The 19,202-nt window shown below is 56.4% G+C and overlaps 6 protein-coding genes across 6 annotated transcripts; 3 read left to right on the plus strand and 3 right to left on the minus strand.

Moving 5' to 3' along the window:
• Positions 1-302: 302 nt before the first annotated feature.
• Positions 303-4,107, plus strand: D7B24_000955 (uncharacterized protein; the record flags this gene model as incomplete). Its single annotated transcript, XM_028635200.1, has 5 exons — positions 303-334; positions 494-2,120; positions 2,364-2,390; positions 2,798-2,899; positions 2,965-4,107. The coding sequence occupies 5 exons, from the start codon at positions 303-305 to the stop codon at positions 4,105-4,107; spliced, it is 2,931 nt and encodes a 976-aa protein (XP_028492189.1).
• Positions 4,108-4,620: 513 nt separating this feature from the next.
• ERG1_1 (Squalene epoxidase) lies at positions 4,621-6,144 on the minus strand (the record flags this gene model as incomplete). Its single annotated transcript, XM_028635201.1, has 1 exon — positions 4,621-6,144. One exon carries the CDS (start codon positions 6,142-6,144, stop codon positions 4,621-4,623), a length of 1,524 nt encoding a protein of 507 aa, XP_028492190.1.
• A 961-nt stretch (positions 6,145-7,105) lies between these two features.
• Positions 7,106-9,055, minus strand: D7B24_000957 (uncharacterized protein; the record flags this gene model as incomplete). The annotated part of the gene is made up of 1 exon (XM_028635202.1): positions 7,106-9,055. One exon carries the CDS (start codon positions 9,053-9,055, stop codon positions 7,106-7,108), a length of 1,950 nt encoding a protein of 649 aa, XP_028492191.1.
• A 2,834-nt stretch (positions 9,056-11,889) lies between these two features.
• On the plus strand, positions 11,890-13,162 carry D7B24_000958 (uncharacterized protein; the record flags this gene model as incomplete). Its single annotated transcript, XM_028635203.1, has 4 exons — positions 11,890-12,081; positions 12,133-12,232; positions 12,288-12,558; positions 12,613-13,162. 4 exons carry the CDS (start codon positions 11,890-11,892, stop codon positions 13,160-13,162), a joined length of 1,113 nt encoding a protein of 370 aa, XP_028492192.1.
• A 2,785-nt stretch (positions 13,163-15,947) lies between these two features.
• D7B24_000959 (uncharacterized protein) lies at positions 15,948-17,194 on the minus strand (the record flags this gene model as incomplete). Its single annotated transcript, XM_028635204.1, has 4 exons — positions 15,948-16,672; positions 16,727-16,809; positions 16,867-17,119; positions 17,185-17,194. The coding sequence occupies 4 exons, from the start codon at positions 17,192-17,194 to the stop codon at positions 15,948-15,950; spliced, it is 1,071 nt and encodes a 356-aa protein (XP_028492193.1).
• Positions 17,195-17,798: 604 nt separating this feature from the next.
• D7B24_000960 (uncharacterized protein) lies at positions 17,799-18,967 on the plus strand (the record flags this gene model as incomplete). The annotated part of the gene is made up of 4 exons (XM_028635205.1): positions 17,799-17,869; positions 17,932-17,947; positions 18,052-18,422; positions 18,484-18,967. 4 exons carry the CDS (start codon positions 17,799-17,801, stop codon positions 18,965-18,967), a joined length of 942 nt encoding a protein of 313 aa, XP_028492194.1.
• Positions 18,968-19,202: the final 235 nt, after the last annotated feature.

Genomic DNA, 19,202 nt, shown 5'->3' on the forward strand with positions numbered 1-19,202 from the left:
GGCAAACCGCCCCTCTCCGGCCCCGGGACCGAAAGGCAGATTGCATCCGAAGGCCGTCCGCTCCGTGTTTCACCTCGCCTTGCTGTCGGGCCATTCGCAATTCAATGAGATTGAGGATCCGGGGCTGTCATCGGCTCTCATTGGACATGACGGGGATACTTCTTCTGTTTGGCCACCAAGGGGCTGCAGATAAACCAGGGTTCAAAAGGGGCCTCTGCCCGACAGTCTCCTTTCACCGGACGTCTCTGCTTCGACTTGGCAAGGCGTGGCCGTTCGTGCCTTAGTCTCGGACAGGCAGGACCATGGCTGGCCCGAAGATCGACATTGGACTACAGTGAGCCAGCATCGTTATCTTGGGGTAGGACAACATGGTTGGCTGCCGTTACATTGTCCGCTTGGCCTAGGTCCGGGGGCAGCGTGAGGGGATACAAGATGTGCATCGGCCCCCCGCTATTCAACACTGATATCATCCCCTCTCCGATCAATTGCGCAGACCAAGTACATGTTCAAAAATTGAGATCATGGCCGACGTTGACGACAAGAATGACGAGACGAAGTCCACGGCCGAAGCCAGAAACGGGCACCATGTCAACCTCAACACGACGGCCTCTGTCGACCTGATAAACGCCTCTGGCCACGTGCAGCAGCTCTCACGCAACTTCAGCTTGGCAGCCCTCGCTGGCGTTGGTCTCACAGTCGGCAATGTGTGGCCTGCCATCGGCGGATCCATCCTTGTGGCGATTTTTAACGGCGGCCCGCCTGGCGTATTGTACGAGTTTCTAGCCGTGTCCGTGTGTTACTGGACCGTTGCCGCCAGCATTGCGGAGCTGGCAAGCGCCATCCCGTCGTCGGCGGGTGTCTATCACTGGGCATCCGTCACGCCGGGCCGGCGCTGGGGGCGTGGAATCGGCTTCTTCGCCGGCTGGTGGAACTATCTCGCCTGGGTTTTGGGGCTGGCGAGCATGTCCTCCATCTTTGGCAACACCGTTGTGCAGATGTACACCCTGAACCACCCAGACGTGGTTGTGCAGCCATGGCACGTTTTCGCTGCATACCTGCTGTCGACATGGCTCGCGTGTGCCGCGGTTTGCTTAGCCAACAAGGCGCAGCCGGCACTGGACAAGTTTGGCATTTTTGCTATCCTCGGCGGCTTCTTCATCACGATCACTGTCGTCGCAGTTATGCCTGGCCGAGGCGGGAGACCGCCGCATGCAACATCGTCGTTTGTCTGGAAGGAGTGGTCGGCAGATATCGGGTACCCCGATGGCTTCGTTTTCCTCGCGGGCATGCTCAACGGAGCGTATAGTGTGGGGGCCGTGGACGCGACAACGCACTTGGCGGAGGAGATTGCCTTGCCACACCGCAACGTGCCCATTGCTATCGGCATGCAGATGAGTATTGGCTTCGTTACGGGGTTTTGTTACCTTGTGGCCATCATGTACGGCATCAACGACCTCGACGCCTTATTCGAGTCACCTTATCCCATCGCCGAGATCTACCGACAAGCCACTGGATCAGCGGCCGGGGCCACAGGGCTTCTGGCGCTCATCATGATCTGTATCGGACTCACGATCATGGGCCTGTACATGATCTGCGGACGGACGCTCTGGGCGCTGGCGCGCGACGGGGCGACGCCGGTGCCAGGGTTTCTGGGCGAGGTCAATGGCAGGCTGGACATGCCACTGCGGTCGACGCTGGTGACGGCGGTCCTGGTGACGATTCTCGGGGCCGTTTATGTGGGCAGCACAACGGCATTCAATGCACTCGTGGGCAGTTTTATCTTGACGTCGAGCAGCTCCTATCTGGCTGCGATCCTGCCGAACCTGCTGACGGGACGAAAGATTATTTCATACGGGCCTTTCCACATGCGCGGATGGATTGGGTTTGCGGTAAATGGTATGGCGTGTGCATACATGACAGTGTGGTTTGTCATTTATTGCTTCCCGTATTTTCTGCCAACGGATGCAGCAAGTATGAATTATGCGTCGTTGATCTGGGGTGGCGTCACCATCCTGGTGGGTCTCTGGTGGTTCATCCATGCTCGGAAGGGATACCAGGGGCCTCAGACAACGGGAGGCATTGTCAGTGAGGTGGAGAGGGAGAAGGTGACGACGGCCGATGTTCGAGCCAGGCTGGGCCGGCCATGATGGTATCAAAAGTTGATGAGATGAAAGAGGGAGAACGCAGCTTGTCTGTAAGCATGCTGATACGCATCAGAACATGTAAGCTGCAGACGGGTTGCGAACGCAATTAGGGATGAACTGATCGACAATTTTCCTCAGCCTGCTTGATGACCATCTGAATGGCGGTAGAAAGCGAACATGTGTTGATGATAGGTCTTGGTCAAGCACTCTCGTTCACAGGGCGAAGAGAGAGCCAAGTCCAAGACGGTACGTACTCGATAGCTATACTGGCGTTGAGCCAGGGCACGAGGTACGTACTTTGAAGGGGCGTGTGCTATCGCTGCAAGGCTGTGAGACACGCTGGGGACCTGCATCAGCGCGTCTAGTGACAATGTCGATTGGGCAGCCTCGTGCGCCACGAAAGACCCTCCACGTTGTTCCTTCCATCTTCGTGTCTGACGTCTAAGGCTTCGCTCCCACCTGTTTGCCATCTTTGAGGTCTGGAGCCTTCTGAGCTCTTCCTCACGACAACACCAACACTGCCTTAGTACCCGAAACGTTGCCAAGGTCAAGGTCGTCCGCTGCGGCCGTTGTGACGACCCAGTGATTGTACTTGGCGTGCAGCTGTCCTTTCTTCGACTGCCTTCTCGTTCACATCCACACGTACAACGAAGACCGCCATTACCATGAATGACATCGTGCACGCTGCCACCCACCTCTCGTGGCCGGCGCTGGCCCTTGGCTTCGTGGCCCTTCTCTTCATCGCCTACCACGCCGTAAGCTTCAGCTACAATTTGCAACCACAATGCCGTTTCCACACATTCACTGACGACCCCTCCAGCTCCTCCTTCTCCTGCACGCCATCGCTCCCAAGCCCCGCGCCGTGCTCCCCTCCGAAAAGACATACTCCACGACGACCCCAGACTCGGACGACACAGTCACCCATGCACTTCCCTGCTGGTTCGACCGTTGGCTTGCTGAGCGTCAGGCTTCGGAGACGGCCACCAAGCTGTCCGACCCATCCAACGTACCCCTTCCCGACTCCGGCACCATCGAGCCCGCCTCTGTCCGCGTGACCGTCGTCGTACCTGCCTACAACGAGGAGGCACGCATCTTGCCGGCGCTTGAAGAGGCCGTGACCTATCTCGACGCCAACTTTGGCCGCCCTGCCTCTACCTCAACCCTCTCGCCGCCCCCCTCGGCCAAGCGCACACCCTCCCCGCATCGTCGGGTCCAGAACGCCCCCTCCGACAATCTCACCGGCTACGAGATCCTCATCATTGACGACGGCTCCTCCGACGCCACCATCTCGGTCGCCCTCGCCTTTGCCCGCAAGCACGCCCTCCACGACACGTTGCGCGTCGTTCGCCTGGCGGCCAACCGCGGCAAGGGCGGGGCCGTGACGCACGGAATGCGCCACGCCCGCGGCGAGTACATCCTCTTTGCCGACGCTGACGGCGCCTCCCGCTTCAGCGACCTTGGCAAGCTCATCGAGGGCGCCGAGGAGGTCGTCGACGGCGCCCACCGCGGCGTGGCCATTGGCTCGCGCGCCCACCTCGTCGGCTCGGCCGCCGTCGTCCAGCGCTCCTTCGTCCGCAACTTCCTCATGCGCTCCTTCCACCTCGTCCTCACCATCCTCACGCCCCCCGCCACGAGCCGCCTCGCCGACACGCAGTGCGGCTTCAAGCTCTTCACGCGCGCCGCCCTGCCCCACGTCGTCCCCTACATGCATGCCGAGGGCTGGATCTTCGATATCGAGATGCTCCTCCTTGCCGAGAGCGCGCCCCCCGCCCCCGTCCTCGGTGCCGACGGCGCTGTTATCGGCACCAGCCCCGGCATCCGTGTCGCCGAGGTTCCCATTGACTGGCACGAGGTCGACGGCTCCAAGGTCAGCCTCATCGCCGACAGCATCCGCATGGCCGTCGGCCTCGCCGTCCTGCGTGCCAGCTGGATGATGGGCGTCTACCGCCGGCGATTGACGTAGTGCCCTGCGCTATAGTGTCTCGAAGGAGAGAAAATGTGTATCGAGGATGTGAAAATGTACACAGAGTAGACAGGCCTGCTGGCCCACGGACATGATCCGAATGATGAATCACGACTGCATTTGTTCCTTCCTTGAATCACACTGAGATGGTAACATTGGCATGGTGACGCGAGAATATATGCTCCTGAAGCAGCTGCTGCCATCTGTTGTGGCAGCAGAACTTGATTGATTACATTATACTATGTTCCTCTTTCATTCTCTTCTCTCTCTCTTCTCTCACAGGATGATACCGAGCCAAACAACTCCACACCACGACGCCGCCCCGGGTAACACCGGGGGAGAACAAAAAGGATATGTACAAATGCCCCCTGACAGAGGCTCCAGGTATCTCTAACCAAGCAAAGAAAACAAATGCAATCCCTATATCGCATGCCTCATCATCAAGCGGTCAAGCGACCGCTGGTCCATACTCTCGCCCTTCGTTTGTCTTCTAGCAATTCACTCCGGGGCATCTTATTGCGCCTCGCGGAAGATGAGCGGCAGGAAGACCATGCTCGCCTTCCACAGGATGAGAATGGCGTCGACGACGGCGAGCGGGGCCTTGAGGAAGCCGAGCGGGCCGGAGACGAGGTCGCAGGCGTTGATCCAGATGGCGACAAAGGCGACGGTGAAGAAGTGGTAGGCGAGGATGGCAGGGCGCTGGATGAGGCCGCCCATGAGGCCCATGGGCACAGTGGCGTGGCCGCGCTTGAAGTAATCAAAGCAGCCCTTTTGCAGGGCGCGCAGGAGGCGGTCGTCGGCGGCGAAGAGGCTGTAGAGGGCCTGGGCCAGGACGTTGATGATGCAGGTCAGGGACTTGCGGCGCCAGTGGAACGTGTCCATGGCCCGGCGGACGGCGGCGCCGTCGCCGAGGTCGGGGATGACGTCTGGATGCAGGAGGTCGGTGACGAGGACGGCATCGTTGAACGCCACGGTCATGCCTCCGCCCGTCAGGGGGTGACGCATGTTCATGGCGTCGCCGAGGAGGAGAACGCCCTGGGTCCGCGGCTGGCGCGAAGGCGGCAACCACGAGTTGGGCATGGAGCGCGGGATTTTGCCATCCTCGAGCGCCGCCGCCACACAGGGCTGCAGCTGGGGCGGAAGCGAGGGCAGTACGCAGTTAGAGATGTAGCCGCGGACGCCACCAGCGGCCGGGGCGGCCTCGGGGATGTTGGCAGGGACGTCGATGAGAGCACGCGTCTCGTGGCTGCCGATCTGGTACATGAGAACAGGATAGGCTCCTCCAATAAAGACGTGGCCGAAGCGTGGGCTCGGCAGCGGGGCGTCGACGAGCTCGAGGGCGTAGAACTTGGACTTGACGACGGGCTGCTGGGGGATAAGGTCCTTTCGGAACTTTGAGGCGTAGCCGTCGGCAATAATGGTGAGCTGGCCGAAGAAGTAGTCGGCCTCCTTCTCGCCGCTCGAAGGGCTGATAGTGCGGGCTGTGACACCGAGAACCTGGTCCGACTCCTCGCCACGGATCATGCCCGTCACCTCGGTCTCGACGACGGTGATGTTCTTCTGGCCTTGGCACGCGCGGCGCAGGTTGGCGACGAAGCGTCCGTGATGGAAGGCGCGACCCTGTGTCTTCTTGGCGTCGGGCGTCGTGGCATTCGCATCGGCGTGGCCCGGCAAGATGACGACGTCGCCGTTCTCGTCGAGAGATGGAAAGGGAATATTGCAGGACTCGCCGTGGAAGGTGACGTCAAAACCATAACAGGGGATCGAGTCGATGCCCTCGAGGCAGTGGCCGAGGCCAAGCTTGCGCAGGGCAGCGACACCACCAGGCTGCAGCAGCTCACCGACGATACGGTCGGGCTCCTTCATCCAGCGCTCGAGCAGCAGGACACTGCGGCCCTGCTGGCCCATGGCGTAGGCGACGGCACAGCCAAAGATGCCGGCACCAACCACTACCACGTCGGCCTCATGATATTGCGCACGGCGCTCGGCACGAGCGTCGGCCGTTGCCGTTGTCGTCGAAGTTGTTGTGGTACTCATTGGGAAACGTGGTGTGTTGAGGGCGGCTTGTGTGACGGTCTGAGGTTGGATTGAGGCCATAGAAGAACTGTCGACGATCGAGGGGGGCTCTCAAGATCTTGGAAGAGGGGGGTGGAAGATTCGATCGAGTATATGGTGGGTGATTGAAGCAGCGTCGGCGTACTTGTCTCGCCAGAAAACTAATGATTATTAAATGCTAACAGAACCCAAGGGAGATCGAGTTCGCGAGCATGCGAAGAGAGGATAGGACGATTAAATCGTTCGTCGGCCGACGACGGGTGGGATGGCGGTGGAAAGTGGTCTGCTCATAGATCAATGAGGTGGGCAGGCGGCCTGGAGAAAATTAAAGACAGGGACCATCTGGGGCCATTCCTGGCCATTAGGGGCCAACAGTCGTCCGACAGCCATGACGGCTCCCACCGTCTGCAGATCGGGCCAATGACGAGCCTACTTCTGACCCCTTTGCCCCCCCTTTGCCCCCTAAGCCATGCCTCGAGGCTGTTTACCGTATGGGCCCTGTAACCCACTGTGGTATCTCGGGTCCGTCCCTGTGGCCCCCCCCTACGCGATCCCACTAAGCCCCCCTGCTGGCTTTCGTGGCCCACTCACCGCCCCCAGTGCCCTGACTAGGCCCCTCCTTCACATGCTCGCATGCTCGTCATGGATGCGTTCCTGGCTTTTGTATCGTTCGACACATGCCGCGTCCTCCATTCATTACTCGAGACATGGGTCGGGCACATATGATAGGCAGCTTATGTAATTCAGAAGCTCAACATCATCAGCAACATGATCAGAGCTTGCCAGCATGCCCAAGCCTTTGCATACCTACACAAGAGGCTGTACATTTCACGCCCAACGGCGTACCTAACGTAGGGTTTACATCTAACGCAGACAGCTTTACTGAAACAATGCTGCCACCAACGCTGCTGCTCTAAATAGCACAGTAATGTACACCTCGTCTCTATGACTCGGTCTTGTTGCCGACAGCCGTCGATCCGTCTTCTTGTTCTTCCTCCACTCGCCCCGACCATCGTGACGGCTTTCCGTCCAGACCTCGGCGCAACGGGGCGTAATAGTCAAGACCTCCTGCCTCTGTCCTGCGTGTGCGTGCCTGTTTCTCGTTCTGGCGCGCCACAATCTGTGCGACATTGGCCCGCTCGCTCGCCTTCCACTGAGCCTTCTCCTTGGTCACCTTCTTCAACGTCTCCTCAACACAGGCCAGCATCGATAGGTCTGACGCCTTGAGATCCTCGGCCTTGTCGGCCTGGGACGCCCTCTTCAGGTAGTGCACCACCCACTTGAGGCTCGTTCGGCACTGCTTCGTCATCCTGTAGTCGCGACCCAAAACGTCGCTCATGAGCCACCGGAGCCGCACGTATTCGTGCTGCTTGGTGAACGCCTGGCACAGGTCCGAAAAGTTCCACACACTGTACGCCAGGTCCCGTGACCCGTTGCACTGTGCCGCGAACACGCAGATCGTCACGACCTCGCGGTAGTTGCGCAGCGCCAGGCACACCTGCGCCGCCCGGTGGAACACAAAGTTGTCGATTTGATGGCCCTGCTCAAGAAGATCCGAGAAAAGGCGCTGAATCGCCGGGAACGGCCGCACCGCTGCCGGGCCCGATGCGCGGGCCTCGCTGCTGTCCCTCATCTGTTGGCCCACAGTCTGGATCTCATCCAGATCCGCCAACACGAGAGGCACCATGGCATTGCTAATGTCGTGACCATCGCTCTGCGCCTTGCTAATCAACGACACGGCGTGCTCCGTCGATGGTTCGTTGACCTTCATGCTGGCTTGCACGGCGAGCTGAAGACAGCCGCTTGAGTAACCCTGCCCGTTGCGCACGGCGCGGTTGTAGGTGCTGAGAACACTATTCCACTGGCCTTTCTGGGCATCCAGTTTCATTCGTTCGAATGTCGATCCAATGTCCATAGGTCGCTTTGGCGTAGCGATGCGGATTCGCTTCGTAGGGAACTCCCGTTGTATCGGTATCATCATGCTCCTGACCACCGCCTCCGCCTCCGGAAAGTCCGACTCGATATCTTGCTCTTGCAGAGTCTTGAAGAGAGACGCTGCCTCAACCTCGCCATAGCCCCATTGCTTCTTGCACTTGACCAGCATAGACTTCCAGAATGCGGCCGTCGTGACGAAGCCGGCGTCTTTGCAATAACTGAGCCACTGGTCTAAGGCCTTGAATTCGCGACATCTTCCATGCTTGTCCGCGATGAAGTTTACGAGAGTATCATCGAGCGACACTTTGAGTTTTTGTGTGTATTCTTCCACAAATTCCTCCGTTTCGCCCCAAGTGTGGCTCTTGGCGTACTCTGACAGGACGGCACCAAAACCGGCGTCGTATGCTTGTTGCTCGTCTTTGGTGAGCGGGCCCTTGTTATTGACCTTCTCAAATCTGGACTTGACATTGCCCCACTTGGACTTCATCGCATCGTGTTTCGCAAAGGCACAGGTCAGCTCGACATCAGTTCCGGCCTTAGGTGATAGAGCGAGGAGTTCTGCGAACAAGACACTGGCTTGCACCGCGTCATCCGCTTCAAGCGCAATCTGGATCATTGTTGATCGTATGCTGTAGGTGTCTTTGATCCCACAGAACTCCTTGTCTCGCAATTCTTGATAAATCTCGCGGGATTCTCGATACTTTTGCGACCCACGCCAATGTGCGCGCAGAATTCTGACGGGCCAGCTGGGCAGGATCCTCACTCCGGCGTTATCGTGTAGCCACTGCCATGTCCGTAGCACCTCGGCAGCGCCGTATCCCTTTGTTTGCAGCACTGAGTGAAGGATCCTATCGCAAAGCTTCTGAAGATCTGATGTGTTGTCGAGATGCGCTGTGCGCAGGCCTACAAAGGTGTCGATCGCTTCGGCGTGCCAGTCCCCACGGCGGAGGCGGCCCATGAACCTCACGGTAGTAGCTGTCCCAAGGCGACAAACCTGCCTGGACTTGTTAAATACCTCTGTTGCCGCTTCAATATGACCAGTTGACAAGAGCTGGTTGACAATTCTGCTGGCCAAGGTGGCGTGCTGGGCTCGACATCCAACGTCGTCCGAGATGTCGGCAAGTAAAACTTCGGCCGCAAGCTGCAAGCTTTCGGGTGGCTGACCATCAGCAGAGGCTCCTGCGGTGGGATTTGATAACAGAGCCTCGACGAGTTGGAAAGGCTGGTGTGAGAGGAAGTACTCGTTTGCAACAGGCCCATGGTTCGTCACCATGACCAGAATTCTGCCAGCTGTCAAGCTGTCGCCTTCGTGTAGACACGCTACCGACAAGAGTTGACAAAGTTGCAGAAGCCACAGAGGAAGCCACTCAACGTCTGCAACCAAAGCATATGCTCGGCGAACCAGTTCCATCGCAGCGGTCGTTGTAGGTTCGCTATGCCGGGGCTCGTGCTGAAGTTTTCGCAAAGAAGAGTCTAAAGGTAGGCCATCAGCTGCTCGGGACCAGAACTCTTCGAGCGCAAGCATGATGGATTTCGGGCCGTTCGGGACCCCAGCCGCAGGTGATCTTGACGGGCCTGGTTGAATCAATTTCGAATCGACCCCGGACCGCAATGCCAGGCGTGAAGGCTCCAGACTGGCGCCAGAAGATCTGCCCGATAATGTTTCTGCCTGCTGGTTCGATGCTTTGGAGGGCGGTGGTGTATTGGGATTTCGTCTTCGACCTGAGTGTCGGTGGCGGGGGTCAGGTCCGAGATCATCAGCGCCTTTTTGTTGTCGTGCAGCCCATTCTTGCTCAGAAAAGGCGACATTTCTAGCGTAAGGGTCGGTCCTCGAGTAGAAAGACCGATTGATAAATATCGAGTCTGACGTGCCGTCTTCTTGCAATGCTTCGAGGGCCGAACTGCCGGCTGTGGTGTAGCATCTTAATGATTTGAGCTTCCTCCCGTTCTCGACCGCCGCTCGAGCTATGCTTATTCTTCGCCGTCTCTCTTCTGCAAGCAGTACAATGGAGCAAGATGTGCCGAAAAGCAGCCCGCGAAGGGCATGGATGGCAGCTTTCGATGGGATGGGGGCAGGAGACGACATGGTGAAGGGTCGTCATGTGCCATATCGGCAATTTCTGATTATCGGGTCATCTCCTGTGAGCAGGGACGAGAGTCGATAGCGATTGTGCGGGATGGTGATTGCAATTGTCGAATGTCAGAAGGGTTTACGACATCGCTTTGATGGCCGTCGTACGTTTTGCAAGACCCGTCGACGGAATTTGGAGTCTGGAGTTCTTAGTCATCGGGTAGTGGTCCGTGCCCGTGTTGGTTCGGAATCCTGGTCGGCTTGAAGAAGTGGTGCATGCTCCCAAGCCTCCCCATCACGGGTGGCGGCAACGTGCTTTTGCTACCAAGTGTTTTGATTATAGCAGGACTATCCGAAAAGGGTTGTCCAATGTATTCCTTTGAATCGAGAAGAGTAAGTGAAGCATAGTCAGCAGATGGTGCTTTTAGTTGCACAGACCAACCCCGCTGCTAACTCCGACATTTTACTTAACGTACGGCACAGAAAGGAGGAATCCCCAGTCTTTTCTGCAGCAAGTATGAACTTGTAAAACGGTCTTGTAACTTGCCATGCCGCGGCAGTACTCAATTATATGCCATGAATGGCCTTCATAATCAGTTGGAGGTTCACCCGCTATTGGTTTGCCTTGGCTAGCAGAACAATCGGGATTGATTGTAGACCGTGACAGCCACCTGCCTTGACCACGTTCAGGGCAACTGTCGTGGTAAGTGCTTCGTCTTCGCAAGCAAATGAAAGCCTGCTATATTCTACTGAAATGATGAACATGTGTATCTCTCGATGGTCCCGTACATGGCTACGAGTGTGTGTGCGTCCTTTAATAGGGTGCTAACCCTGAATGAAGCTGGGTGAGGTTTCCGTAGAGCTTCGCTGTAGGCCAGATGCATCAGGGCGCCGCCTCAGCTCGATTGCTGAATCAACCATGAGAATACGTAGTCTCGTCGCTTCCTCATTCAGTGGACAATGTAGCTCCACTCCACTTCCGGGTACCATGCCGCATTATTTACGGCAAAAGTACCTAGACTAAACCTTAGGTACGTTTCTGTTAAAGCGTCATTGACAGCCGGATTGACAGCCGAACCACCCCGCATCACTCACCCCGCCATTCATCTGCTTCATCAAGGTATGAGGATCATGGTCGGAGTTTAGTCCGGTGTTAGGCCAAACAACGAGACTGGTCTGGATGGTGTACACATGCATGTTCACTTGATGGATTTCTGAGCGGTGTGCTGCTCTTGTAGTGAGAGGCATGAAAAGGGGGCCAGCTACAAGTAATGAGATCATTCCTACAGCTACATCGGCAGCTTAACTGGGGCTTGGGCGAAGGCTTAGAAGAACAGGGGCAAGGAGTTCAATGGCATGTACAACAGTCGGCTCTCAATACTCATATCTACTTACCTACCCACGTACCTACCTAAGGTACCACAGGTGGGTAAGTTAGGGTCGGCCTTGTTGCGTGCCCCTCCTTAAGGTCGAGTGTCTTGCTTCACCATTCCCCATCGGCATCGTAGTTGCCGTTTGTCTGGTCCCGAGGCAACTTCTGACTATAAAGCTTACACTTACCTTCTCCAGGATCTTCTAGTTTACTCTCTCTCCCCTTTGCTCATACGCCTCATTCGATCCAGACTTCCCACAAAGCTCTACTCCCTGGAACACCTAAACATTAGCTATTTAACAAGCAAAGCACACCTACCCTGACCCCCTGTATCTGAACAATTGCGAGAATGTCGGCACTTCCCATGGCCCCGCCTCCCAAGAGCGCGCTTGCTCGCTACAGGATTCTCTCACCCACTGCTTCCGTTCGAGTGAGCCCTTTGTGCCTTGGCTCCATGAACTTTGGCGACGCCTGGACGGGTTGGATGGGAAGCTGCGATCAGGTCACAGTCGAGAACATCCTTGATTATTTCTACAGTCAGGTAGATGGCTGACCTTTTCTCCTTTCTTCTGCACTCACTAACGGTGTAAAGGGCGGCAACTTCATCGACACCGCGAACAACTACCAGTTCGAGGAGTCAGAGACCTGGATTGGAGAATGGATGAAGAAGAGAAATGTCCGAGATCAGATGGGTATGCATTTCTGTTGAGCCCGAAGATGTTCGAGTCAGACCTAATCCTCCGTCAGTGATCGCTACCAAGTACACGACCAACTATGCTGCGGGCCCCAATGCGCCGAATATTATGGCCAACTTCACGGGCAACGGCACAAAGAGTCTTCACACCTCTGTCGAGGCCAGCTTGCGAAAGCTGCAGACCGACTACATTGACCTTCTCTACGTCCACTGGTGGGACTACTCCACGTCAATCCCCGAGATGATGCAGAGCCTGAACGCGCTCGTGCTCTCCGGCAAGGTACTCTACCTCGGAATCAGTGACACCCCGGCGTGGGTGGTTAGGTATGCCAACAGTTCTTCTCACGATAGAGGATCTCCTCACTGATAGACAAAAAGCAAAGCGAACGAGTACGCCCGCAACCACGGTCTGCGCCAATTCTCTGTCTATCAGGGCCGCTGGTCCGCTGCTTCGCGCGATTTTGAGCGTGAGATCATTCCCATGACCAAGGCAGAGGGCATGGGCCTCGCCCCCTGGGGCGCCCTTGGCGGCGGCACCTTCAAGACGGAGGAGCAGCGCAAGTCTCAGGAGGGCCGCAAGATCGAGGCCAGCGAGGCGCAAATCAAGACTAGCCAGGCGCTGGAGAAGATCGCTAAGCAAAAGAACACCATCATCACGAGCGTCGCCCTGGCGTACGTCATGCACAAGACGCCCTACGTCTTCCCCATCATTGGCGGCCGCACCATCGACCATCTGAAATCTAACATTGAGGCGCTGGCGCTCGATCTGAGTGACGATGACATTCGAGAGATTGATGACGCAGTGCCGTTCGACATTGGTTTCCCACATAACTTCCTCTGGCGGCAGAATGCTCCCTCGCACCCTGGCAACGTTTGGTTGCTGAACATGGGCGGTCACTACGACTATGTGCCGGAGCAGAAGGTGTGATCTCCAATTTAAATGTTTCTGTTGCCTCGATCTGACGTATACTGCAGGCCATCAAGTCAAACAAAGATGGGGAGTAGGATCTCCGAGGAGGGACACGTCGTTGGCGCATGCGGTCGAGGGACTGCTAAAACATTGGTCCATGCAGTTGACCATGCGCTTTTGTGCATGCAGTCCGAACCGAGTCCTGTCAGAGTTCTGTTCGAGAGGAACTTATTGAGTAACCTGACAGATGGATATTTGAAAAGCCGACAGAAATTGTACTCCGCAACGTGCATGGCTGGACGCCGTTTCCACCGGACTACAGGATAGGGGCTACCTCATGGCTGACCGACGCCAAGACATCAGCATCTTATTCAGACGTGAAAGCCTCGAGTTTTTTGAGCACCAATAAAGTCTTAACCGAGATCTGTAGTCGGCAGAAAATGCCATGATATTCTTCCGATGCTACTTGCAATGCCTCACCTGATGTAAGGAGTAGTTGTCGAAGAACATGGACCGCCCCACAACGAGGGCATGCTTGGCTGCCCTTATTTCCAGACATTCATTTCCTAACAACTGCACGCATTGTGTCAGTTTTGTGGGCATGCAGCCATCTGCGGAAGGTAGGTACCTTGGGTAAGTGGATTCCCGCGTGTGTTGAGGCAAGTGCAACTAAGAGCAGATTCCATTGGATGGAACCCACATACTCTTGCCTAGGCCTTACCTACCTTACCTTACCTTAGGTTGGTAACTTCCTATGAATTGAGTCTTGAGTCAGGCAGAACGCTTCTGCCAACCGGGGGAGCTTCTCTTGAAGTCGGCTTGTGCCTCCCCATCTAGAGATGCCGTCAACATAACACCCCGAGCGTACGGCATTCGCCCTCTTCGTTCTTCAGCCTGAGCATCTACTGTGGACAGAACCAAAGCTCCTATGCAGTCCACCTTATTATATTAGGCTACTAGTTGCAATTTAATATGCCTCATAGAGTCGCAGCTACTCGATGTCAGACAGACTCGACTCTCTTCTACCGGGGCGGTACTCAGAGCGTCAGCAGACTGGCCGACCCCCATTTCAACCCCTCCAAGACGTCTGAACATCTCAAAGAGCACGAGGTTTTGCCGAGAACAGAAACTCAGGGACAAGAAGAACCTTCCTGCAGTACAAGTAGCACAGATGAAAACCGCGGTCGTGTCTCGGTATCTCAGGCGACCATCAAGCAAGAGAATGGTGTGTTCTCATGCAATCGAACTGACCACATTGCTGACTAGTATAAGACGTATGGGAGATTACACCTGACTTGGTAGCTATCGCAGCCCGATCAAGCGCAAACATCATTCCGAAGCCAATAAAGCCACGAGGACGGCCAAGAGCATCCTCCACCCTGAACCGGGAAATACGGATTGAAGATTTCAGATTGCCCGAGCTGCCCCGCATCCTCACTCGCTCGAGACCAGAGGCGCTTGAGCTACTCTGTCGAGATGGTTTTGACGATATGGAATCTGTCCCGACAAGAAAGCAACTTCGTCTCAAGCGACGGAAGCAGCTCGTCATACGCGGCATGGGTCAACTTGCGATTACTACTGCGCCTCGAACAACCTTGGCCAGACTCAAGCGGCAGCCCAGAATGCCCGAGATCGACCCGGATCTCCTTGCGACAAACCAAGAGATATGTGGACCAAGACAGGGTGGCTTTAGCGTAGAACACTCGAATGTAGTAGAGATGATTGACAGGGACGCGAATATGACTCCCGGAAGTGACAAACCTCTGAAGAAACCTTCATTCGAGAAAAGACCGTCTTCAAGACAGGGGTCGACTGTCTTCCGTTCTTTCAGAAGAAACCTACCTCGACGCCGAAGCCCTCTGCAATTTGGTCGCACGTTGACAGGAGATCTTAAGATGGTGCGGGCATTCCGGTATGCGACGCCTGGCCACGAAACTGAGGAAGACGAGGAAGCAGTGTCCCTCAGTCAAGACGAGTCAATGTCAGACTCGACATCTCAGAGCAGTCGAGACACGGAGGATTCAGAGGATGGTCGCTCGGGAGCGGTGGACTTCGCATCGAATCTGGCGTCCACCGGCAAATGGCAAGAAGAAGAACAACTTACAATCTACAACGAAGATGAGGATCTGGTCCCAAGCGTTCAAACACGGGCCAGCAGTACTACGGGGCGGGTCTTAGCGTTGACGGATAGCCAAGCGTCTGCACAGATTGCATCTTTTGACTCTACAATTGCGGCCACCCCTGAACGAATCACGCACTCTCCGATGCGGAACGCACGACATAATCGGGACCGCAATATAAAGTTATTCCCCGAGAGAGAGGGCACTGCAAGTGAGAGTATTCGAATACTGGGTCGACTGGCAAGATCGGTAAGTTGCAAGAACACTGTTCGTTCGGCCAGAAGATCCAGAGGAGAAGTCCATGGCAGACGTTACCACAGCGAACAACGTGTCGCAAGCATGCTTTATGACGTCAAGTAGAAGAGGGCGGATATGGTGATAGAACGTCGTCTGTGCTCTGCTTAAGATTCATGGTGCCAGGAACTCAAGATGTTGCTTTTCACGTCAGAATTCGCTGGGGAGGACACACATATGGACATGTCAAAAGCCACTACAACATGTTGGTCCTTTTCGCGAGTTTGAGACAGCATGAAACATCATGAGTTAATCTTTCACTTGCCTGTATATGGTATCAACAAGTACCGGAGCTTTTGACCTCCCGCGTCTGCTTCTGTGAAACAGTCTTTCCCGATCCACCTAACGCCTTGCGCCAGCTGTGCGACAGAATCCCGTTTCTTCACCCCTCATTTCGCGCCCTTACCCTTGGCTTCCGCGTCACCGAGCTCCCTGACCAACACCTTGGCCTTGCCCTCGCCAGTGTAATCCTCCATCCCCGTCTCGAAGCCCGGGCAGACGCCGATGGCGAGGTACTTGCCATCAGCGGAAAAAGCCAAGGCAGCGACGCTGTCAGGGAACTTCTGGTACTGCTTCATACGTCGCTTGGCTTCGGCGTCCCATAGCGCGACAGTGCCGTCGCCGCCTCCGGAGGCGAAGGTGCCATACACGGGGTGGAAAGCAAGAGCGTTCACCGGATAGACAATATCGCCGGCACCGGCGCCATTCTCGTCGGCAGGGGCGGCTTGTCTATGACACTTGAATGCGTACTTGCGGGCCTGGGACTCGGGGGAGTCCTCGAACCACTCGACGGCGACACGGCCTTCGATACTGGAGGTGGCGTAGCCAGCGTCATTGGGCATGCAGGATACGGCGCGAGTGAGAAACTTGAGAGAGGACTCGCGCTGCTGCCAAGGCTTGATGTCGGGGGGAGAAGAGGCACTGAACAGGGCGGGGATGGGGGTGAGGTCGTAGATGTGGACGAGGCGAGCGGTCATGGCGACAACGAGCTTAGAAGGACTAGCGCTGAGAGCGTGGGGCTTGCCAGGGAGGGAGATGGTGAGGTTGGGCGCTGAGGGGTCTTTCGTGTTGTGAATTTGAAGAGTCTGGTCCCAGGAGGCGGTGATGAGGAGGGCTAGCTGGTGTTAGCTTGATGACTTGGTAGCACGAGAGAAGAGCGCCCGCCTACATTGCTCGGGACTGTAGACCACACATCGTACTGGCGCGCTGTGTTTAGCGATTGATGTCTTTTCGCCTGTCTCAAGGTCGATCCTACGGGCGAAGGGTCAGTCTTGCCGTCACGCATGGCAGAACGGGGGCCACTCGTACCTGTAGGCTTGCCAGTCCAGGCATGCACTGTACGCCTCGTTGTCGGTGGCTCCGAAGCAGACATCTAGCACTGGTGCGCGGTGTTCGAATGTGCTGATCTGCGTGCCCTGCGCCTCTTCGGTGCCGGAGTGGGTGTCGTAGAGGTAGACGTTCTTGTCCCACGACGAAACCAGGAGCCTTGTCGAGTTCTGAGGCGCATAAGAGAGGGACGAGACGGCATCGTTGGGCGGTTGCGCCAGCTCGAATTGAGTTGCTATGACCGCTGTTAGCTACCGTACGGCCAAGTGATCACGTTAGACAGTTGTGAAGAGAACCTACCGGGCGCCATGATCAGGTTGCTGAGGTGGGGATACTCGTGATGCTTGTTCACCGACGTGGAAGCTTTTGTTTACTTAGCTCCGGCCCTGGAGCTCACAGCACTGAAAATGCCCCATGCTTCTGTCAGTCTTGGGTGACTGCACTGCGACAAGATGTGGAGGGGTATCGGTCACGTGGCGATAACGACTTATTGTTCTGATCGCCTGCCATTCAGCGTGCGCAAGCTTTGGCGGGCTGTTGCCGGCTGTTGCCGCCATACCTGGGGGCATCAGCCACACCAAGCCTCACCCCACCATCACTGCCGCAATTTCTTCGACGAGCGGCCAAAATTGTGACTCCTGCCTCCCCGACGCTACGATTGTCTGTCTGATCTGAATTCCGAACCCGCTCGGCATCCGCGACTTGAAAACGTCAAACCTCTCCGTTGCCGTTTCTTTCAACTCTACGATCATTCCATTTCGACCACGAACGACGACGGAAACCCACCCCGAAGACGATCGAGCTACACCCGAAAGCAAGCGGCCACTTCACCCCGCCTTGCCCCATATCCTCCCTCCTTCAACACCACACACTCAGTCAGGCCGAAAGTCGCGAACGCGCGCATAACCGCCACCATGTCGGAGCCAAACTACTCCCACTTTCGATACTTCGAAAACAAGTATCCCGAGATTGACGAGTTCGTCATGTATGTTTTGTTCCGGAACACCATCTCAAGTCAAAGGCCTCATGCTAACATGGCTCCTCCAGGGTCAACGTCAAGCAGGTCCGTTTGCTACCGCCGAGCTCTGCATGCTCTCCACCCAATCATGTTTCGAGATGCGATGCGTTCTCCAAGAGGTTGTTGACATGTCTGACATGAATTTCTAGATTGCCGAGATGGGTGCTTACGTCAAGCTACTCGAGTACGACAACATTGACGGCATGATTCTGCTTTCCGAGCTTTCGAGACGTCGTATCAGGTCTATCCAGAAGCTTATTCGCGTCGGCCGCAACGAGGTTGTCGTCGTGCTTCGTGTCGACAAGGAGAAGGGTTATATCGATCTCAGCAAGCGTCGTGTGTCCCCCGAGGATATCATCAAGTGCGAGGAGCGTTACAACAAAGGCAAGATGGTCCACTCCATCATGCGCCACGTCGCCGAGAAGACCCTGACTCCCATCGACTCCCTGTACGAGAGCATAGCATGGCCGCTCAACAAGAAGTTCGGCCACGCGATCGACGCCTTCAAGCTTTCCATCACGTAAGGCTTGCAAGAGAACTGCTTTTGGACAAGGTCGTGTTTGTGCTGACGAGACATGTAGCAACCCCGATGTTTGGCAGGACGTCACCTTTCCCTCGGAGGCGGTTGCGGAGGAGCTCAAGTCGTACATTGGAAAGCGCCTCACACCCCAGCCCACCAAGGTCCGTGCCGACGTCGAAGTCACCTGCTTCGGTTACGACGGTATCGATGCCGTCAAGACTGCGCTGCGGACCGCCGAGTCGAGGAACACGGACGAGACCCAGGTCAAGGTCAAGCTGGTGTCGCCCCCTCTCTACGTCCTCACCAGCACGTGCCTCGACAAGAGCCACGGCATCACTCGCCTGGAGGAGGCCATTGTTGACATTAGGACGAGCATCGAGGCGGCCGGAGGGCAATTGATCGTCAAGATGGAGCCCAAGGCCGTCACGGAGAGCGATGACGCAGAGCTGCAGGCGTTGATGGAGAAGCGCGAGCGTGAGAACGCTGAGGTCAGCGGTGACGAGAGCGTCAGCGGCAGCGACGATGACATCCCCGACACTGTTTGAGGAGATGACGGTCGATCATTCGGCGACGGCTCGGGACGACCTCCACGAAAACATTTGAAAAATGTCCGGCCCGTCATGCCCGATCGCCGAGCACACGGAGTTCAGTCAGAAGCGGGGGGGGGGGGGGGGGGAGGGTGAGATCTGACTTGGCGCGGACATGAGAGCATAGATGCTAGATGCCGCGTAGACGGGCTACTCGACATAAAGCGAGGGTCGGGGTCAGGGGCAGGGCTTG

The sequence above is a fragment of the Verticillium nonalfalfae genome, assembly GCF_003724135.2.
Source record: "Verticillium nonalfalfae strain VnAa140/NRRL 66861 chromosome Unknown scaffold_117, whole genome shotgun sequence".
NCBI lineage: Eukaryota > Fungi > Ascomycota > Sordariomycetes > Glomerellales > Plectosphaerellaceae > Verticillium > Verticillium nonalfalfae.